Below are 16,349 nucleotides of genomic sequence, written 5' to 3' on the forward strand. Positions count from 1 at the left end.
CACTGTCATAAACATGACACATCAACCTTTTTAGACTTTATTAGCCTTTTTCAATATTTTTCTCTAAGGCAAAGCGCATAAGGTTTTATAATTGCCCTTTGCTGTGTACTCGCGGCTGTAATTATGGCTCTCCAGTACAATGTAATGAGTATCATCATTTATGAACATAAACAGGCAACACGTTGCATAGTACAAACAATCACAGAGTTTATTGCAGAAACCGGAATAGAGTCACAACAATGATTAGCTAATTCAGTCAGACCAATAGACAGGAGACTGCTGCGGGCTGGAAGAAAATATAGATTTTGGAATAAAAGACAAGATGCTTAGTGTTTCCGATCAAGGCTGTTTTCACTCCTGCATGAATCAGTGGGCTCTGCTTTGTTTTGCTCTATTTTCCTTCTGTTAACATAGTCTGTTTTAACAAGCTTCTTCTTGTGAGATGTCTTTTGTGTTTATTTTCGTTTGTTGGTTTTTGTTGACTTTTTTTCCCCCATTCACTCCCCGTTCCCACTTTCCCATCACCACCACACTACCTTCCACCTCTTCACTCCTGACCCCCATAACCCGCTTCCCCTCCCCCCTGTGCTCTTTGCGTCAGTCTCCTGAGCCCAAAGGAGATGAGTCTCAGCGTCAGCCCTCTCCAATGACCAATAAGGAGACACTGGGGTCGCATCTCACGGCCGAAAGGCTGGGAGGCTCTGTCCAGGTACTGCTTGCTGCGCATGGTGCTGCATGACCGTCTGTCCACCCCAGCTTTCTCTCTCTCTGCCTCTCTCTCTATGTATCTATCTATCTATCTATCTGTCAGTCTACAGTTGAAGTCGGAAGTTTACATACACCTTAGCCAAATACATTTAAACTCAGTTTTTCACAATTCCTGACATTTAATCCTAGTAAGAATTCCCTGTCTTAGGTCAGTTAGGATAACAATTTATTTTAAGAATGTGAAATGTCAGAATAATAGTAGAGAGAATAATTTATTACAGCTTTTATTTCTTTCATCACATTCCCAGTGGGTCAGAAGTTTACATATACTCAATTAGTATTTGGTAGCATTGCCTTTAAATTGTTGAACTTGGGTCAAACGTTTCGGGTAGCCTTCCACAAGCTTCCCACAATAAGTTGGGTGAATTTTGGCCCATTCCTCCTGACAGAGCTGGTGTAACTGAGTCAGGTTTGTAGGCATCCTTGCTCGCACACGCCTTTTCAGTTCTGCACACACATTTTCTATAGGATTGAGGTCAGGGCTTTGTGATGGCCACTCCAATACCTTGACTTTGTTGTCCTTAAGCCATTTTGCCACAACTTTGGAAGTATGCTTGGGGTCATTGTTCATTTGGAAGACCCATTTGCGACCAAGCTTTAACTTCCTGACTGATGTCTTGAGATGTTGCTTCAATATATCCACATAATTTTCTTTCCTCATGATGCCATCTATTTTGTGAAGTGCACAAGGCCCTCCTGCAGCAAAGCACCCCCACAGCATGATGCTGCCACCCCAGTGCTTCACGGTTGGGATGGTGTTCTTTGGCTTGCAAGCACCCCCTTTTTCCTCCAAAAATAATGATGGTCATTATGGCCAAACAGTTCTATTTTTATTTCATCAGACCAGAGGACATTTCTCCAAAAAGTACGATCTTTGTCTCCATGTGCAGTTGCAAACCGTAGTCTTGCTTTTTTATGGCAGTTTTGGAGCAGTGGCTTCTTCCTTGCTGAGCGGCCTTTCAGGTTATGTCGATATAGGACTTGTTTTACTGTGGATATAGATACATTTGTACCTGTTTCCTCCAGCATCTTCACAAGGTCCTTTGCTGTTGTTCTGGGATTGATTTGCACTTTTCTCACCAAAGTACGTTAATCTCTAGGAGACAGAACGTGTCTCCTTCCTGAGCGGTATGACGGCTGCGTGGTCCCATGGTGTTTATACTTGTGTACTATTGTTTGTACAGATGAACGTGGTACCTTCAGGCATTTGGAAATTGCTCCCAAGGATGAACCAGTCTTGTGGAGGTCTACAATTTTTTTTCTGAGGTCTTGGCTGGTTTCTTTTGATTTTCCCATGATGTCAAGCAAAGAGGCACTGGGTTTGAAGGTAGGCCTTGAAATACATCCACAGGTACACCTCCAATTGACTCAAATGATGTCAATTAGCCTATCAGAAGCTTCTAAAGCCATGACATCATTTTCTGGAATTTTCCAAGCTGTTTAAAGGCACAGTCAACTGATATTGGACCATAAACAGATATGACTCATTAACCTTTACGAACCAAATAATGATGATCCACACTTCTTTGACAATATATATAATAAATTATCAACTCTGCAAGCAACTCAAGACTCTATTATTATGGTGGGAGATTATAATACCGTTTTAAATAGCTCAATGGAGCGTAAAGGAAATCACACTACAAACAATCACCCTCATGCTCTTAAGGAAATCGTGAATGTCATGGATACATTAGAACTAGTAGATATATGGAGGCTTAAATATCCTGATCTAGTGAGATATACATGGCGGAGACTCAAATCAAGCTAGTCGTCTTGACTTCTTTCTTATGTCATTCTCGTTGGCACCAAAAGTTTAAAAAGTGTTGATAGGGGACAGAATGTGGTCGGACCATCATATTATTGGCATATACCTTACTCTTACTGAATTTCCATGTGGGCGAGGATATTGGAAATTTAATCAAAGCCTATTGGATGATAACTTGTTTTTAACTAGGACAGAGGAATTTATAACTGATCTTTTACGACATAACATAGGTACAGCAAATCCCCTTATTGTATGGGACACCTTTAAATGTGCCTTTAGAGGCCATGCAATTCAGTACTCATCTCGAAAACAAAAGCAATTTAGGTCAAAAGAGACCACACTAACAAAGGAAATAGAAGGTCTAACAGAACAGATAGATAGCAATAAAAACTATAACATAGAGGCTCAGAATAAATTAGAGGAAAAACAAAAAGAAATTGAGAAAATTATTCAAGAAAGATCAAGTGTAATATATTATCAAAATAAAGCAAACTGGATGGAATATGGGGAGAAATGCACCAAATTCTGTTTTTAATCTTCAACATAGGAATGCTACCAAAAATAATTTATTGAAACTGGTTACAAATGACGGAGTCACCCATGATTCACCAAATTATATTTTGAAGGAGGAAACAAAAGTACTTTAAGCATATGTTTTTATACAGAAATTATTAAATATTAAAGCATTAGACCTATCACTAAAAGCTTCAGTCATACAAAAGTTATACTTAAATCCGAACTGGTTCTCTAGCAAATTAGTAAGATTGTCTCACCCAATGTTCAAGAATGGCCTTTTTCACTTTATTCAGATTACAACCTCTCACTTTCAGTTATTTGAAAAGGAAATAATCTCCCAAATATCACTATTTCTAAAACAAGCCATAGAAAGTTGGTTGCGATTTCAATTTAATCCTCCAGAAACGACAGAACAAATAATGCAACAACTATTGTGGTTAAACTCAACTATACTAATTGATAAAAAACATTATTTTTTGAAATAATCTTTAAAAAATGAATAATCTTCGTAAATGATATCATAGGTAGGTCGGGTGGAGTTATGTCGCACATGCAGCTAACAAAAACATGGAAATTGCTGCTCTACCCAAAATTACAACCAAATAATTGCAGCATTACCGCAAAAATGGAAAAGGAAAGTGGAAGGGTGAAAAAGTAAGGAACTTGTCTGTCGGCCTTGCATTAAAGAATATAATTGGTTAAAGAAAATTGTGATAAATAAAAAAGTATACCAGTTTCATTTAAGGACCAAAGGATTGACAGCCGTCCCATATAGATTGCAAAATAGTTGGGAAGAGATTTTTGACGTACCGATTCCATGGCATAGTGTTTATGAATTGATACGCAAAACGACGCCGGATTCAAAACTTTGAATTTTTCAATTAAAATTATTATATAAAATTCTTGCTACCAATAGAATGTTATTTATATGGAGGATACAATCTTCCTAACTCTGCAGATTTTGCTGCGAAGAGACAGAATCATTAGATCATTTGTTTTGGTACTGTCCATTTGTAGCTTGTTTTTGGACTCAGGTCCAGGAATGGCTAAAGGATTGCAATATTTACCTAGAGCTAACCCTGCAGATAGCACTACTGGGTGATCTGAAAAGTAATAGTCAATCGATCAATAATATAATAATACTTTTAGCAAAAATGTTTATTTTCAATTTACGATCTGTAGAAACAATGAGAATAGAAAGGTTCAGAACTTTTGTAAAACATCACAGTACAGTTGAAAAATATATGGCAAATAGAAATCCAATATGGATGGTGTTAAGAGATAGATGGGAGGTGTTGAATGGAGCTGAAGGAAAGGACTAATAACAACAACTAATAACAACAAGATAACTAATGTAAAGCATACTGTGTCCATAATAAGTATATACGTTATAGGTTGAGAGCCTTAAGTGAAAGAGCACAGTTAGAAAAATATGGCATATAGAAGCAAACCAGATGGACATCATGAAAATGATTGGAGGAAGTTCAGGAGTAAAAACAAACAAAATATAATTATTGTTGAATTTGACTGTGTCCATAAAATGTATATAGTATGTATGGGCTGGAAGTAGAGGCCTAAGCGTTGGTGTTCACTCCTTTACTCCAATTGGGGAAGGGGTGGTGGGGTTGGAAAGTAATTAAAGGAATTTTAATTTTAAAAAGTATATGTGTGTGTGTATGGATGTATGTATATATGTATGTACAGTGGGGAGAACAAGAATTTGATACACTGCCGATTTTGCAGGTTTTCCTACTTACAAACCACGTAGAGGTCTGTAATTTCTATCATAGGTACACTTCAACTGTGAGAGACGGAATCTAAAACAAAAATCTAGAAAATCACATTGTATGATTTTTAAGTAATTAATTTGCATTTTATTGCATGACATAAGTATTTGATACATCAGAAAAGCAGAACTTAATATTTGGTACAGAAACCTTTGTTTGCAATTACAGAGATCATACGTTTCCTGTAGGTCTTGACCAGGTTTGCACACACTGCAGCAGGGATTTTGGCCCACTCCTCCATACAGACCTTCTCCAGATCCTTCAGGTTTCGGGGCTGTCGCTGGGCAATACGGACTTTCAGCTCCCTCCAAAGATTTTCTATTGGGTTCAGGTCTGGAGACTGGCTAGGCCACTCCAGGACCTTGAGATGCTTCTTACGGAGCCACTCCTTAGTTGCCCTGGCTGTGTGTTTCGGGTCGTTGTCATGCTGGAAGACCCAGCCACGAGCCATCTTCAATGCTCTTACTGAGGGAAAGAGGTTGTTGGCCAAGATCTCGCGATACATGGCCCCATCCATCCTCCCCTCAATACGGTGCAGTCGTCCTGTCCCCTTTGCAGAAAAGCATCCCCAAAGAATGATGTTTCCACCTCCATTCTTCACAGTTGGGATGGTGTTCTTGGGGTTGTACTCCAAACACGGCAAGTGGAGTTTAGACCAAAAAGCTCTATTTTTGTCTCATCAGACCACATTACCTTCTCCCATTCCTCCTCTGGATCATCCAGATGGTCATTGGCAAACTTCAGACGGGACTGGACATGCGCTGGCTTGAGCAGGGGGACCTTGCGTGCGCTGCAGGATTTTAATCCATGACGGCGTAGTGTGTTACTAATGGTTTTCTTTGAGACTGTGGTCCCAGCTCTCTTCAGGTCATTCATGTGATTTTCTGGATTTTTGTTTAAGATTCCGTCTCTCACAGTTGAAGTGTACATATGCTAAAAATTACAGACCTCTACATGCTTTGTAAGTAGGAAAACCTGCAAAATCGGCAGTGTATCAAATACTTGTTCTCCCCACTGTATGTGATGATATACACATACATACAGTGGGGGAAAAAAGTATTTAGTCAGCCACCAATTGTGCAAGTTTTCCTACTTAAAAAGATGAGAGAGGCCTGTAATTTTCATCATAGGTACACGTCAACTATGACAGACAAAATGAGAGAAAAAAATCAAGAAAATCACATTGTAGGTTTTTTTATGAATTTATTTGCAAATTATGGTGGAAAATAAGTATTTGGTCAATAACAAAAGTTTCTCAATACTTTGTTATATACCCTTTGTTGGCAATGACACAGGTCAAACGTTTTCTGTAAGTCTTCACAAGGTTTTCACACACTGTTGCTGGTATTTTGGCCCATTCCTCCATGCAGATCTCCTCTAGAGCAGTGATGTTTTGTGGCTGTCGCTGGGCAACACGGACTTTCAACTCCCTCCAAAGATTTTCTATGGGGTTGAGATCTGGAGACTGGCTAGGCCACTCCAGGACCTTGAAATGCTTCTTACGAAGCCACTCCTTCGTTGCCCGGGCGGTGTGTTTGGGATCATTGTCATGCTGAAAGACCCAGCCACGTTTCATCTTCAATGCCCTTGCTGATGGAAGGAGGTTTTCACTCAAAATCTCACGATACATGGCCCCATTCATTCTTTCCTTTACACGGATCAGTCGTCCTGGTCCCTTTGCAGAAAAACAGCCCCAAAGTATGATGTTTCCACCCCCATGCTTCACAGTAGGTATGGTGTTATTTGGATGCAACTCAGCATTCTTTGTCCTCCAAACACGACGAGTTGAGTTTTTACCAAAAAGTTCTATTTTGGTTTCATCTGACCATATGACATTCTCCCAATCCTCTTCTGGATCATCCAAATGCACTCTAGCAAACTTCAGACGGGCCTGGACATGTACTGGCTTAAGCAGGGGGACACGTCTGGCACTGCAGGATTTGAGTCCCTGGCGGCGTAGTGTGTTACTGATGGTAGGCTTTGTTACTTTGGTCCCAGCTCTCTGCAGGTCATTCACTAGGTCCCCCCGTGTGGTTCTGGGATTTTTGCTCACCGTTCTTGTGATCATTTTGACCCCACGGGGTGAGATCTTGCGTGGAGCCCCAGATCAAGGGAGATTATCAGTGGTCTTGTATGTCTTCCATTTCCTAATAATTGCTCCCACAGTTGATTTCTTCAAACCAAGCTGCTTACCTATTGCAGATTCAGTCTTCCCAGCCTGGTGCAGGTCTACAATCAATTTTGTTTCTGGTGTCCTTTGACAGCTCTTTGGTCTTGGCCATAGTGGAGTTTGGAGTGTGACTGTTTGAGGTTGTGGACAGGTGTCTTTTATACTGATAACAAGTTCAAACAGGTGCCATTAATACAGGTAACGAGTGGAGGACAGAGGAGCCTCTTAAAGAAGAAGTTACAGGTCTGTGAGAGCCAGAAATCTTGCTTGTTTGTAGGTGACCAAATACTTATTTTCCACCATAATTTGCAAATAAATTCATTAAAAATCCTACAATGTGATTTTCTGGATTTTTTTTCCTCAATTTGTCTGTCATAGTTGACGTGTACCTATGATGAAAATTACAGGCCTCTCTCATCTTTTTAAGTGGGAGAACTTGCACAATTGGTGGCTGACTAAATACTTTTTTTCCCCACTGTAAGTATTTGATCACCTACCAACCAGTAAGAATTCCGGCTCTCACAGACCTGTTAGTTTTTCTTTAAGAAGCCCTCCTGTTCTCCCCTCATTACCTGTATTAACTGCACCTGTTTGAACTCGTTACCTGTATAAAAGACACCTGTCCACACACTCAATCAAACAGACTCCAACCTCTCCACAATGGCCAAGACCAGAGAGCTGTGAAAGGACATCAGGGATAAAATTGTAGACCTGCACAAGGCTGGGATCGGCTACAGGACAATAGGCAAGCAGCTTGGTGAGAAGGCAACAACTGTTGGCGCAATTATTAGAAAATGGAAGAAGTTCAAGATGACGGTCAATCACCCTCGGTCTGGGGCTCCATGCAAGATCTCACCTCGTGGGGCATCAATGATCATGAGGAAGGTGAGGGATCAGCCCAGAACTACACGGCAGGACCTGGTCAATGACCTGAAAAGAGCTGGGACCACAGTCTCAAAGAAAACCATTAGTAACACACTACGCCGTCATGGATTAAAATCCTGCAGCGCACGCAAGGTCCCCCTGCTCAAGCCAGCGCATGTCCAGGCCTGTCTGAAGTTTGCCAATGACCATCTGGATGATCCAGAGGAGGAATGGGAGAAGGTCATGTTGTCTGATGAGACAAAAATATAGCTTTTTGGTCTAAACTCTACTCGCGTGTTTGGAGGAAGAAGAAGGATGAGTACCACTCCAAGAACACCATCCCAACCATGAAGCATGGAGGTGGAAACATCATTCTTTGGGGATGCTTTTCTGCAAAGGGGACAGGACGACTGCACCGTATTGAGGGGAGGATGGACAACGACCCGAAACACACAGCCAGGGCAACTAAGGAGTGGCTCCGTAAGAAGCATCTCAAGGTCCTGGAGTGGCCTAGCCAGTCTCCAGACCTGAACCCAATAGAACATCTTTGGAGGGAGCTGAAAGTCCGTATTGCCCAGCGACAGCCCCGAAACCTGAAGGATCTGGAGAAGGTCTGTATGGAGGAGTGGGCCAAAATCCCTGCTGCAGTGTGTGCAAACCTGGTCAAGACCTACAGGAAACGTATGATCTCTGTAATTGCAAACAAAGGTTTCTGTACCAAATATTAAGTTCTGCTTTTCTGATGTATCAAATACTTATGTCATGCAATAAAATGCAAATTAATTACTTAAAAATCATACAATGTGATTTTCTGGATTTTTGTTTTAATTTAGATTCCGTCTCTCACAGTTGAAGTGTACCTATGATAAAAATTACAGACCTCTACATGCTTTGTAAGTAGGAAAACCTGCAAAATCGGCAGTGTATCAAATACTTGTTCTCCCCACTGTATATACAGTAGCTCACAAAAGGGAGTATACCCGTCACATTTTTGTAAATATTTGAGTATATCTTTTCATGTGACAACACTGAAGAAATGACACTTTGCTACAATGTAAAGTAGTGAGTGTACAGCTTGTATAACAGTGTAAATGTGCTGTCCCCTCAAAATAACACAACACACATTCATTAATGTCTAAACCGCTGGCAACAAAAGTGAGTACACCCCTAAGTGAAAATGTCCAAATTGGGCCCAAAGTGTCAATATTTTGTGTGGCCACCATCATTTTCCAGCACTGCCTTAACCCTCTTTGGCATGGAGTTCACCAGAGCTTCACAGGTTGCCACTGGAGTCCTCTTCCACTCCTCCATGACGACATCACGGAGCTGGTGGATGTTAGAGACCTTGCACTCCTCCACCTTCCGTTTGAGGATGCCCCATAGATGCTCAAGAGGGTTTAGGTCTGGAGACATGCTTGGCCAGTCCATCACCTTTACCCTCAGCTTCTTTAGCAAGGCAGTGGTCGTCTTGGAGGTGTGTTTGGGGTCGTTATCATGTTGGAATACTGCCCTGCGGCCCAGTCTCCGAAGGGAGGGGATCATGCTCTGCTTCAGTATGTCACAGTACATGTTGGCATTCATGGTTCCCTCAATGAACTGTAGCTCCCCAGTGCCGGCAGCACTCATGCAGCCCCAGACCATGACACTCCCACCACCATGCTTGACTGTAGGCAAGACACACTTGTCTTTGTACTCCTCACCTGGTTGCCGCCACACACGCTTGACACCATCTGAACCAAATAAGTTTATCTTGGTCTCATCAGACTACAGGACATGGTTCCAGTAATCCATGTCCTTAGTCTGCTTGTCTTCAGCAAACTGTTTGCGGGCTTTCTTGTGCATCATCTTTAGAAGAGGCTTCCTTCTGGGACGACAGCCATGCAGACCAATTTGATGCAGTGTGCGGCATATGGTCTGAGCACTGACAGGCTGACCCCCCATCCCTTCAACCTCTGCGGCAATGCAGGCAGCACTCATACGTCTATTTCCCAAAGACAACCTCTGGATATGACGCTGAGCACGTGCACTCAACTTCTTTGAGGCGAGGCCTGTTCTGAGTGGAACCTGTCCTGTTAAACCGCTGTATGGTCTTGGCCACCGTGCTGCAGCTTAGTTTCAGGGTCTTGGCAATCTTCTTATAGCCCAGGCCATCTTTATGTAGAGCAACAATTCTTTTTTTCAGATCCTCAGAGAGTTCTTTGCCATGAGGTGCCATGTTGAACTTCCAGTGACCAGTATGAGGGAGTGTGAGAGCGATGACACCAAATTTAACACACCTGCTCCCCATTCACACCAGAGACCTTGTAACACTAACGAGTCATATGACACCGGGGAGGGAAAATGGCTAATTGGGCCCAATTTGGACATTTTCACTTAGGTGTGTACTCACTTTTGTTGCCAGCGGTTTAGACATGAATGGCTGTGTGTTGAGTTATTTTGAGGGGACAGCATATTTACACTGTTATACAAGCTGTACACTCACTACTTTACATTGTAGCAAAGTGTCATTTCTTCAGTTTTGTCACATGAAAAGATATACTCAAATATTTACAAAAATGTGATGGGTGTACTCACTTTTGTGACATACTGTGTGTGTATATATATATATATATATATATATATTTGCGAGAGAAAAAAACATATGGGGGATTGGAAGTGAAGCAGACAATTACATTGATGGAAGTTACAATCTATCTGAAATATTAAAGCTGATCTACCCCCTAAGAAGAAAAAAAAAAAAAAAAAAATATATATATATATATATATATATATATATATATATATATATATATATATATATAATAATAATAAAAAATGTGTGTATGTAAACTTCTGACCCACTGGAATTGTGATACAGTGAATTATAAGTGAAATAATCTGTCTTTAAACAATTGTTGGAAAAATTACTTGTGTCATGCACAAAGTAGATGTCCTAACCGACTTGCCAAAACTATAGTTAGTTAACAAGACATTTGTGGAGTGGTTGAAAAACGAGTTTTAATTGACTCCAACCTAAGTGTATGTAAACTTCAGACTTCAACTGTATCTGTCAGTCTGTCTCTGTATGTCTGCTCGCGCTGTCTGCTCTGCTATGCTTCACTCATCTGCTCCAGGCTGATAACAGGGGAGGGAAGCTGTCAGGAGAACCATGCGGTCACTGTCTTTGAAACCTTTTATCAGGACAGGAACCCCCCTCTCCTCTCCCTAGAAAAGGGTGTGCTATAGGATCCCATTGAGAATGAACGGTCTCAGCGCTGACTCAACTTTGAAGGGATGAAGGGGCAACAGCAGCTCAGAAGATACCTCTGTTTAAAAACATTTGAATATTTGACTGGATATTTCATATCTTTAGTCGTTTATGGTGCAATTATGACTTGCTTTAAATGGTAAGTGATGTACAGTCTGCAGTCTCAGATTATAAACTTTTAGGATAATTAGTAGAGCAAATGTGCCATCTAGTGTTCTGGAAGGGAATTGCACACTTTGAAATTATTACCTCTTTTTGCCAACTAGTAGATACATTTACAATGTAATGTGGTCAAGGGTAACAATTATAAGCTAATGCTTCAAATAACACACTTCCTATGAAGGATTAAGTACAGATAATGTATCATGATTTGATCATATATCCTAAAAACATGTGTAGACAGACATCCTGCCTAAATTCCCTGTCTTCACCTGTACAGGTGATGAGCTCGACAAATGGAGAGCTGAACACTGACGACCCGACGGCAGGACACTCCAACGCTCCCATCACTGCTCCCACTGAGGTGGAGGTGGCTGATGATACAAAGTAAGACAGCTGTCTTTCCCTGGGGTTGACTGGCAGTGGCTCGCAATGCTCTGCTCTGTCTCACTACCTCAGGCAGCCATTGCAAGAAACACACTGTCAAATAGAAATATAGGTTCTGAACCCATTCATTCAAAATACGGTTAGAACAAAACATTGAACAAGTTGCACACATTTAAGGCCTCTAATGTTGAGTTTACATTAAATTTTTAACATTACATTTTTTGATATGCAACATTAATTTACTTTGAAACTAAATTATAGGATATCCTTGCCTGCAGGTGCTGTTGTTTCTTCAAAAGGAGAAAGAGGAAAGCCCTCCAGCGGCACAAGTGAAGAGAAGAACTTGAAACATTCTGGTCACTGTCAGTTTTAAATGGAAGCAACTACACAGATCACCCATCTCTCTTTCCCAATCTCTCTTTATTTCTCTTTCTCTCTTCTCTCTCTTAGCGCTCCCCTGCTGCAGGCGTGTAAAGGAATGTTGCCCTACAGACTCTGGCTCCGTTAAAAAAAAGAAAATAAAGAAACATTTTAAAGTACCTGCATAATAAAGGGAGATTGAGAGAAAGTTAAAAGCTGTAAAAATGAAACGTGAATACCGTGACGTGAATATATAAAAAAGATACTGTTTGAAACAGTTGTTGTATTCTAGATTCCATACAGGACATTTTCTGTTCAACAGCCATTGATCTGAGGGAACTGTCAATGAGTCGAGTGAATGAAATCTGTTCCATAGAAATAGTCCTTTATTTGTGGGATCAAGGTAAGAAGCAAGAATGAACAATACTAATGGTAACTCTGGAATCACTGAGCGCAACAGGAAGCATTTCATCTAAACCAGAATTGGAGGATTTTTATGCATTTTTTTCTTTCTTTTTTTGTAATTTAATCCTGAATAGTTTTCAAAGTCGACTTCCTGGATTGAAAACAAACTTTTACTTTTATGTTGTAGTGTTTCTGGAAATCTTTCTTTGTTCCTTTTTTTGGCTTTAATTTTGTCAATGTGGACTTTGTAGCACAGTCACTGGCCTCAGGTACTGTGGAAGATTGAAAGGAACCGATATTAAGCTCTTTTCTTATTATTGCACTTTTGAAAGAAAAGGAAAAAAAGTACAGTGGAATTCTAGGTTTGAAATTAACAAACAACAAAACAACAAAATAAAGAGTGATCTAGGAATAGTCCTATAAATGCTTATATCTGAGTAAGGGCCGAAATGTCAATCTACATGAAACGATGTCTTTCAGTTTTATTTCTTACATCAGAATAATTTACCAGGAAATCATAGTTTGTGCCTTTCCAAGTAAAATGTTTAAAGCTCAAGTAAGTGTCCTGCAATGACATTTTATCTGAACTTGTTCCAAATGTTTCTCATTGACTTTGCGTGTGTGTGTGCTTGTATCTCTCTGAAAGTATTGTCGATGTCTGACATTCCCAGTGTGTGGTCGGTCCTATGTAGAGGTCCTACAGTCTCCACCAATGACTGTATGGGTCTCCACCATCCCATCTACAGTCTATCTCCTCTGCTATGACAATCAAGGGATCTTTACAGTGGGGGTTAACTCTCTATGTGCACTTTCTGGAGAAAAAAAAGAAAGATTTGAAAGCGTGTGCATTGCGAGCTAAGCAATTCTAGTCATTGATGATGGCAGATCAAAGTTAGTAGCAGCAAGTAAGCGTGTCAAGTTTTTTTAAAGACTAAAATGAAGCGACTGCCCAACAATGACTGAAGTTTCCACCAGACGTATTGGATACACAACTGTTTTCTTTTGGAGTTCCTCACTGCATTAGTTACATGCATTTTTGCCTGAACATTGTAATGGTCTATGTTTGTCATGGCCTAACATGAGATGTTACCACAACAACGTGCTCTGTCATCTCTACAGTATATACAGTTGTCCCAAATGGTTTTGATCAGAGATGGCTGCAGTGTGGGGTCACATATACAGTGGGGAAAAAAAGTATTTAGTCAGCCACCAATTGTGCAAGTTCTCCCACTTAAAAAGATGAGAGAGGCCTGTAATTTTCATCATAGGTACACGTCAACTATGACAGACAAAATGAGGAAAAAAAATCCAGAAAATCACATTGTAGGATTTTTAATGAATTTATTTGCAAATTATGGTGGAAAATAAGTATTTGGTCACCTACAAACAAGCAAGATTTCTGGCTCTCACAGACCTGTAACTTCTTCTTTAAGAGGCTCCTCTGTCCTCCACTCGTTACCTGTATTAATGGCACCTGTTTGAACTTGTTATCAGTATAAAAGACACCTGTCCACAACCTCAAACAGTCACACTCCAAACTCCACTATGGCCAAGACCAACGAGCTGTCAAAGGACACCAGAAACAGAATTGTAGACCTGCACCAGGCTGGGAAGACTGAATCTGCAATAGGTAAGCAGCTTGGTTTGAAGAAATCAACTGTGGGAGCAATTATTAGGAAATGGAAGACATACAAGACCACTGATAATCTCCCTCGATCTGGGGCTCCACGCAAGATCTCACCCCGTGGGGTCAAAATGATCACAAGAACGGTGAGCAAAAATCCCAGAACCACACGGGGGGACCTAGTGAATGACCGGCAGAGAGCTGGGACCAAAGTAACAAAGCCTACCATCAGTAACACACTACGCCGCCAGGGACTCAAATCCTGAAGTGGCAGACGTGTCCCCCTGCTTAAGCCAGTACATGTCCAGGCCCGTCTGAAGTTTGCTAGAGTGCATTTGGATGATCCAGAAGAGGATTGGGAGAATGTCATATGGTCAGATGAAACCAAAATATAACTTTTGGGTTAAAAAAACTCAACTCGTCGTGTTTGGAGGACAAAGAATGCTGAGTTCCATCCAAAGAACACCATACCTACTGTGAAGCATGGGGGTGGAAACATCATGCTTTGGGGCTGTTTTTCTGCAAAGGGACCAGGACGACTGATCCGTGTAAAGGAAAGAATGAATGGGGCCATGTTTTGTGAGATTTTGAGTGAAAACCTCCTTCCATCAGCAAGGGCATTGAAGATGAAACGTGGCTGGGTCTTTCAGCATGACAATGATCCCAAATACACCACCTGGGCAACGAAGGAATGGCTTCGTAAGAAGCATTTCAAGGTCCTGGAGTGGCCTAGCCAGTCTCCAGATCTCAACCCCATAGAAAATCTTTGGAGGGAGTTGAAAGTCCGTGTTGCCCAGCGACAGCCCCAAAACATCACTGCTCTAGAGGAGATCTGCATGAAAGAATGGGCCAAAATACCAGCAACAGTGTGTGAAAACCTTGTGAAGACTTACAGAAAACGTTTGACCTGTGTCATTGCCAACAAAGGGTATATAACAAAGTATTGAGAAACTTTTGTTATTGACCAAATACTTATTTTCCACCATAATTTGCAAATAAATTCATTAAAAATCCTACAATGTGATTTTCTGGATTTTTTTTTCTCATTTTGTATGTCATAGTTGACGTGTACCTATGATGAAAATGACAGGCCTCTCTCATCTTTTTAAGTGGGAGAACTTGCACAATTGGTGGCTGACTAAATACTTTTTTTCCCCACTGTACATTAGTTCACAAGCAAATCCCCCTTGATTTTATTACTGTATAGATTTACACTGAGTGTACAAAACATTAGGAACACCTGCTCTTTCCATGACAGACTGACCAGGTGAAGGTGTTCCTAATGTTTTGTACACTCAGTGTATATGCCCTGTTACAAAAGACTGCTTTATCACTATGCCCTTTAAGTAGGATACTGTATGCTTGTGTCATTGTGGTTATGAGTCAAGGCCATGTGATCCAGAATGTATTGTCCATGAGATCAGTCATAGATGTTAGCTTTTTCTGGAAAAGTAAACATGAGGGCATTGGGGTAGGGTTGCTAAAAGAACGATGAAAATATCAATAGCAGCTATGTGTGAACTTTTTCATAAACGTCTCACGTTGAAAAGAGCAATAGAGACGTTATTGAAAATGTGTTTCACTGGACTCTAAATGAATGGAGCTAAATGAAGGAAATGGCTCTCTTTGTAAATAGCAATACCCAGGGGTTAAATCATTAGGTTAAATTTGGATTTTTCATGTAGTAGAACTGTCTCCAACGTCGTTGTTTTCCCATGATCATTTTTATCATACATCTATTTGATTTCCACTATGTGCTGTCTGCTATCGAGGGAGGCGATAGAACTCTTTTCCCACTTCCTTTCCTCCTAATTCAACCCCTGGCTATACTGTGAGTGCCCTGGTGATACAATATTCAACAGTGATGCAATATCCAATACGACAGAATGGATATGAGTTTCACCAATACAAGAAGCTTTATACTCATGCCATGACCAATTTGATTCTTAACGGGGCCGATCTCCATTAGGATTATGTGCTTTGAGCTCTGGTGCACCCTTTGCATAGGATTTTTGCAATATGAAAATATCACATTGTAAGCACATGATGCTGTTGATCAACCTGTATGATAGTCTGTATTGGGCATGTATCTTGTAAGGAGTCAGAACTCCGTGTTCTGTTATTTGAGCTATTTTAGTGAAGTGAGAGGAAGTGAAATACAGTAAGGAGGCTCATCCTGTTCTATGCTAGATTACTATGAGTAGTCTGCACTTGGATGATATGATATTGGTTTCTACAGGACTGGAAATGCAATTTGGCGAACCATATAACATGCATGGTTTCGTTTTGACAGG

General features: G+C 40.7%; 1 protein-coding gene across 3 annotated transcripts in view; it reads left to right on the top strand.

Annotated features, from left to right (window-relative positions):
• Positions 1-12,987, top strand: part of LOC311131556 (casein kinase I) — a 55,359-nt gene extending 42,372 nt beyond the window's left edge. For 2 of the 3 annotated variants that reach the window (XM_084164608.1, XM_084164609.1), the window contains exons 10-11: positions 11,560-11,666; positions 11,945-12,987. In XM_084164608.1, the coding sequence (XP_084020734.1) occupies positions 11,560-11,666; positions 11,945-11,999 (162 nt within the window). In that variant the 3' untranslated portion in view covers positions 12,000-12,987. Of the gene's footprint in view, positions 1-601; positions 710-11,559; positions 11,667-11,944 lie in introns of all 3 variants that reach the window. The other variant, XM_084164610.1, reaches the window with a different exon arrangement.
• Positions 12,988-16,349: the final 3,362 nt, after the last annotated feature.

The sequence above is a fragment of the Coregonus lavaretus genome (assembly GCF_964263955.1).
Source record: "Coregonus lavaretus genome assembly, chromosome: 6".
In the NCBI taxonomy this organism is placed as follows: Eukaryota; Metazoa; Chordata; class Actinopteri; order Salmoniformes; family Salmonidae; genus Coregonus; species Coregonus lavaretus.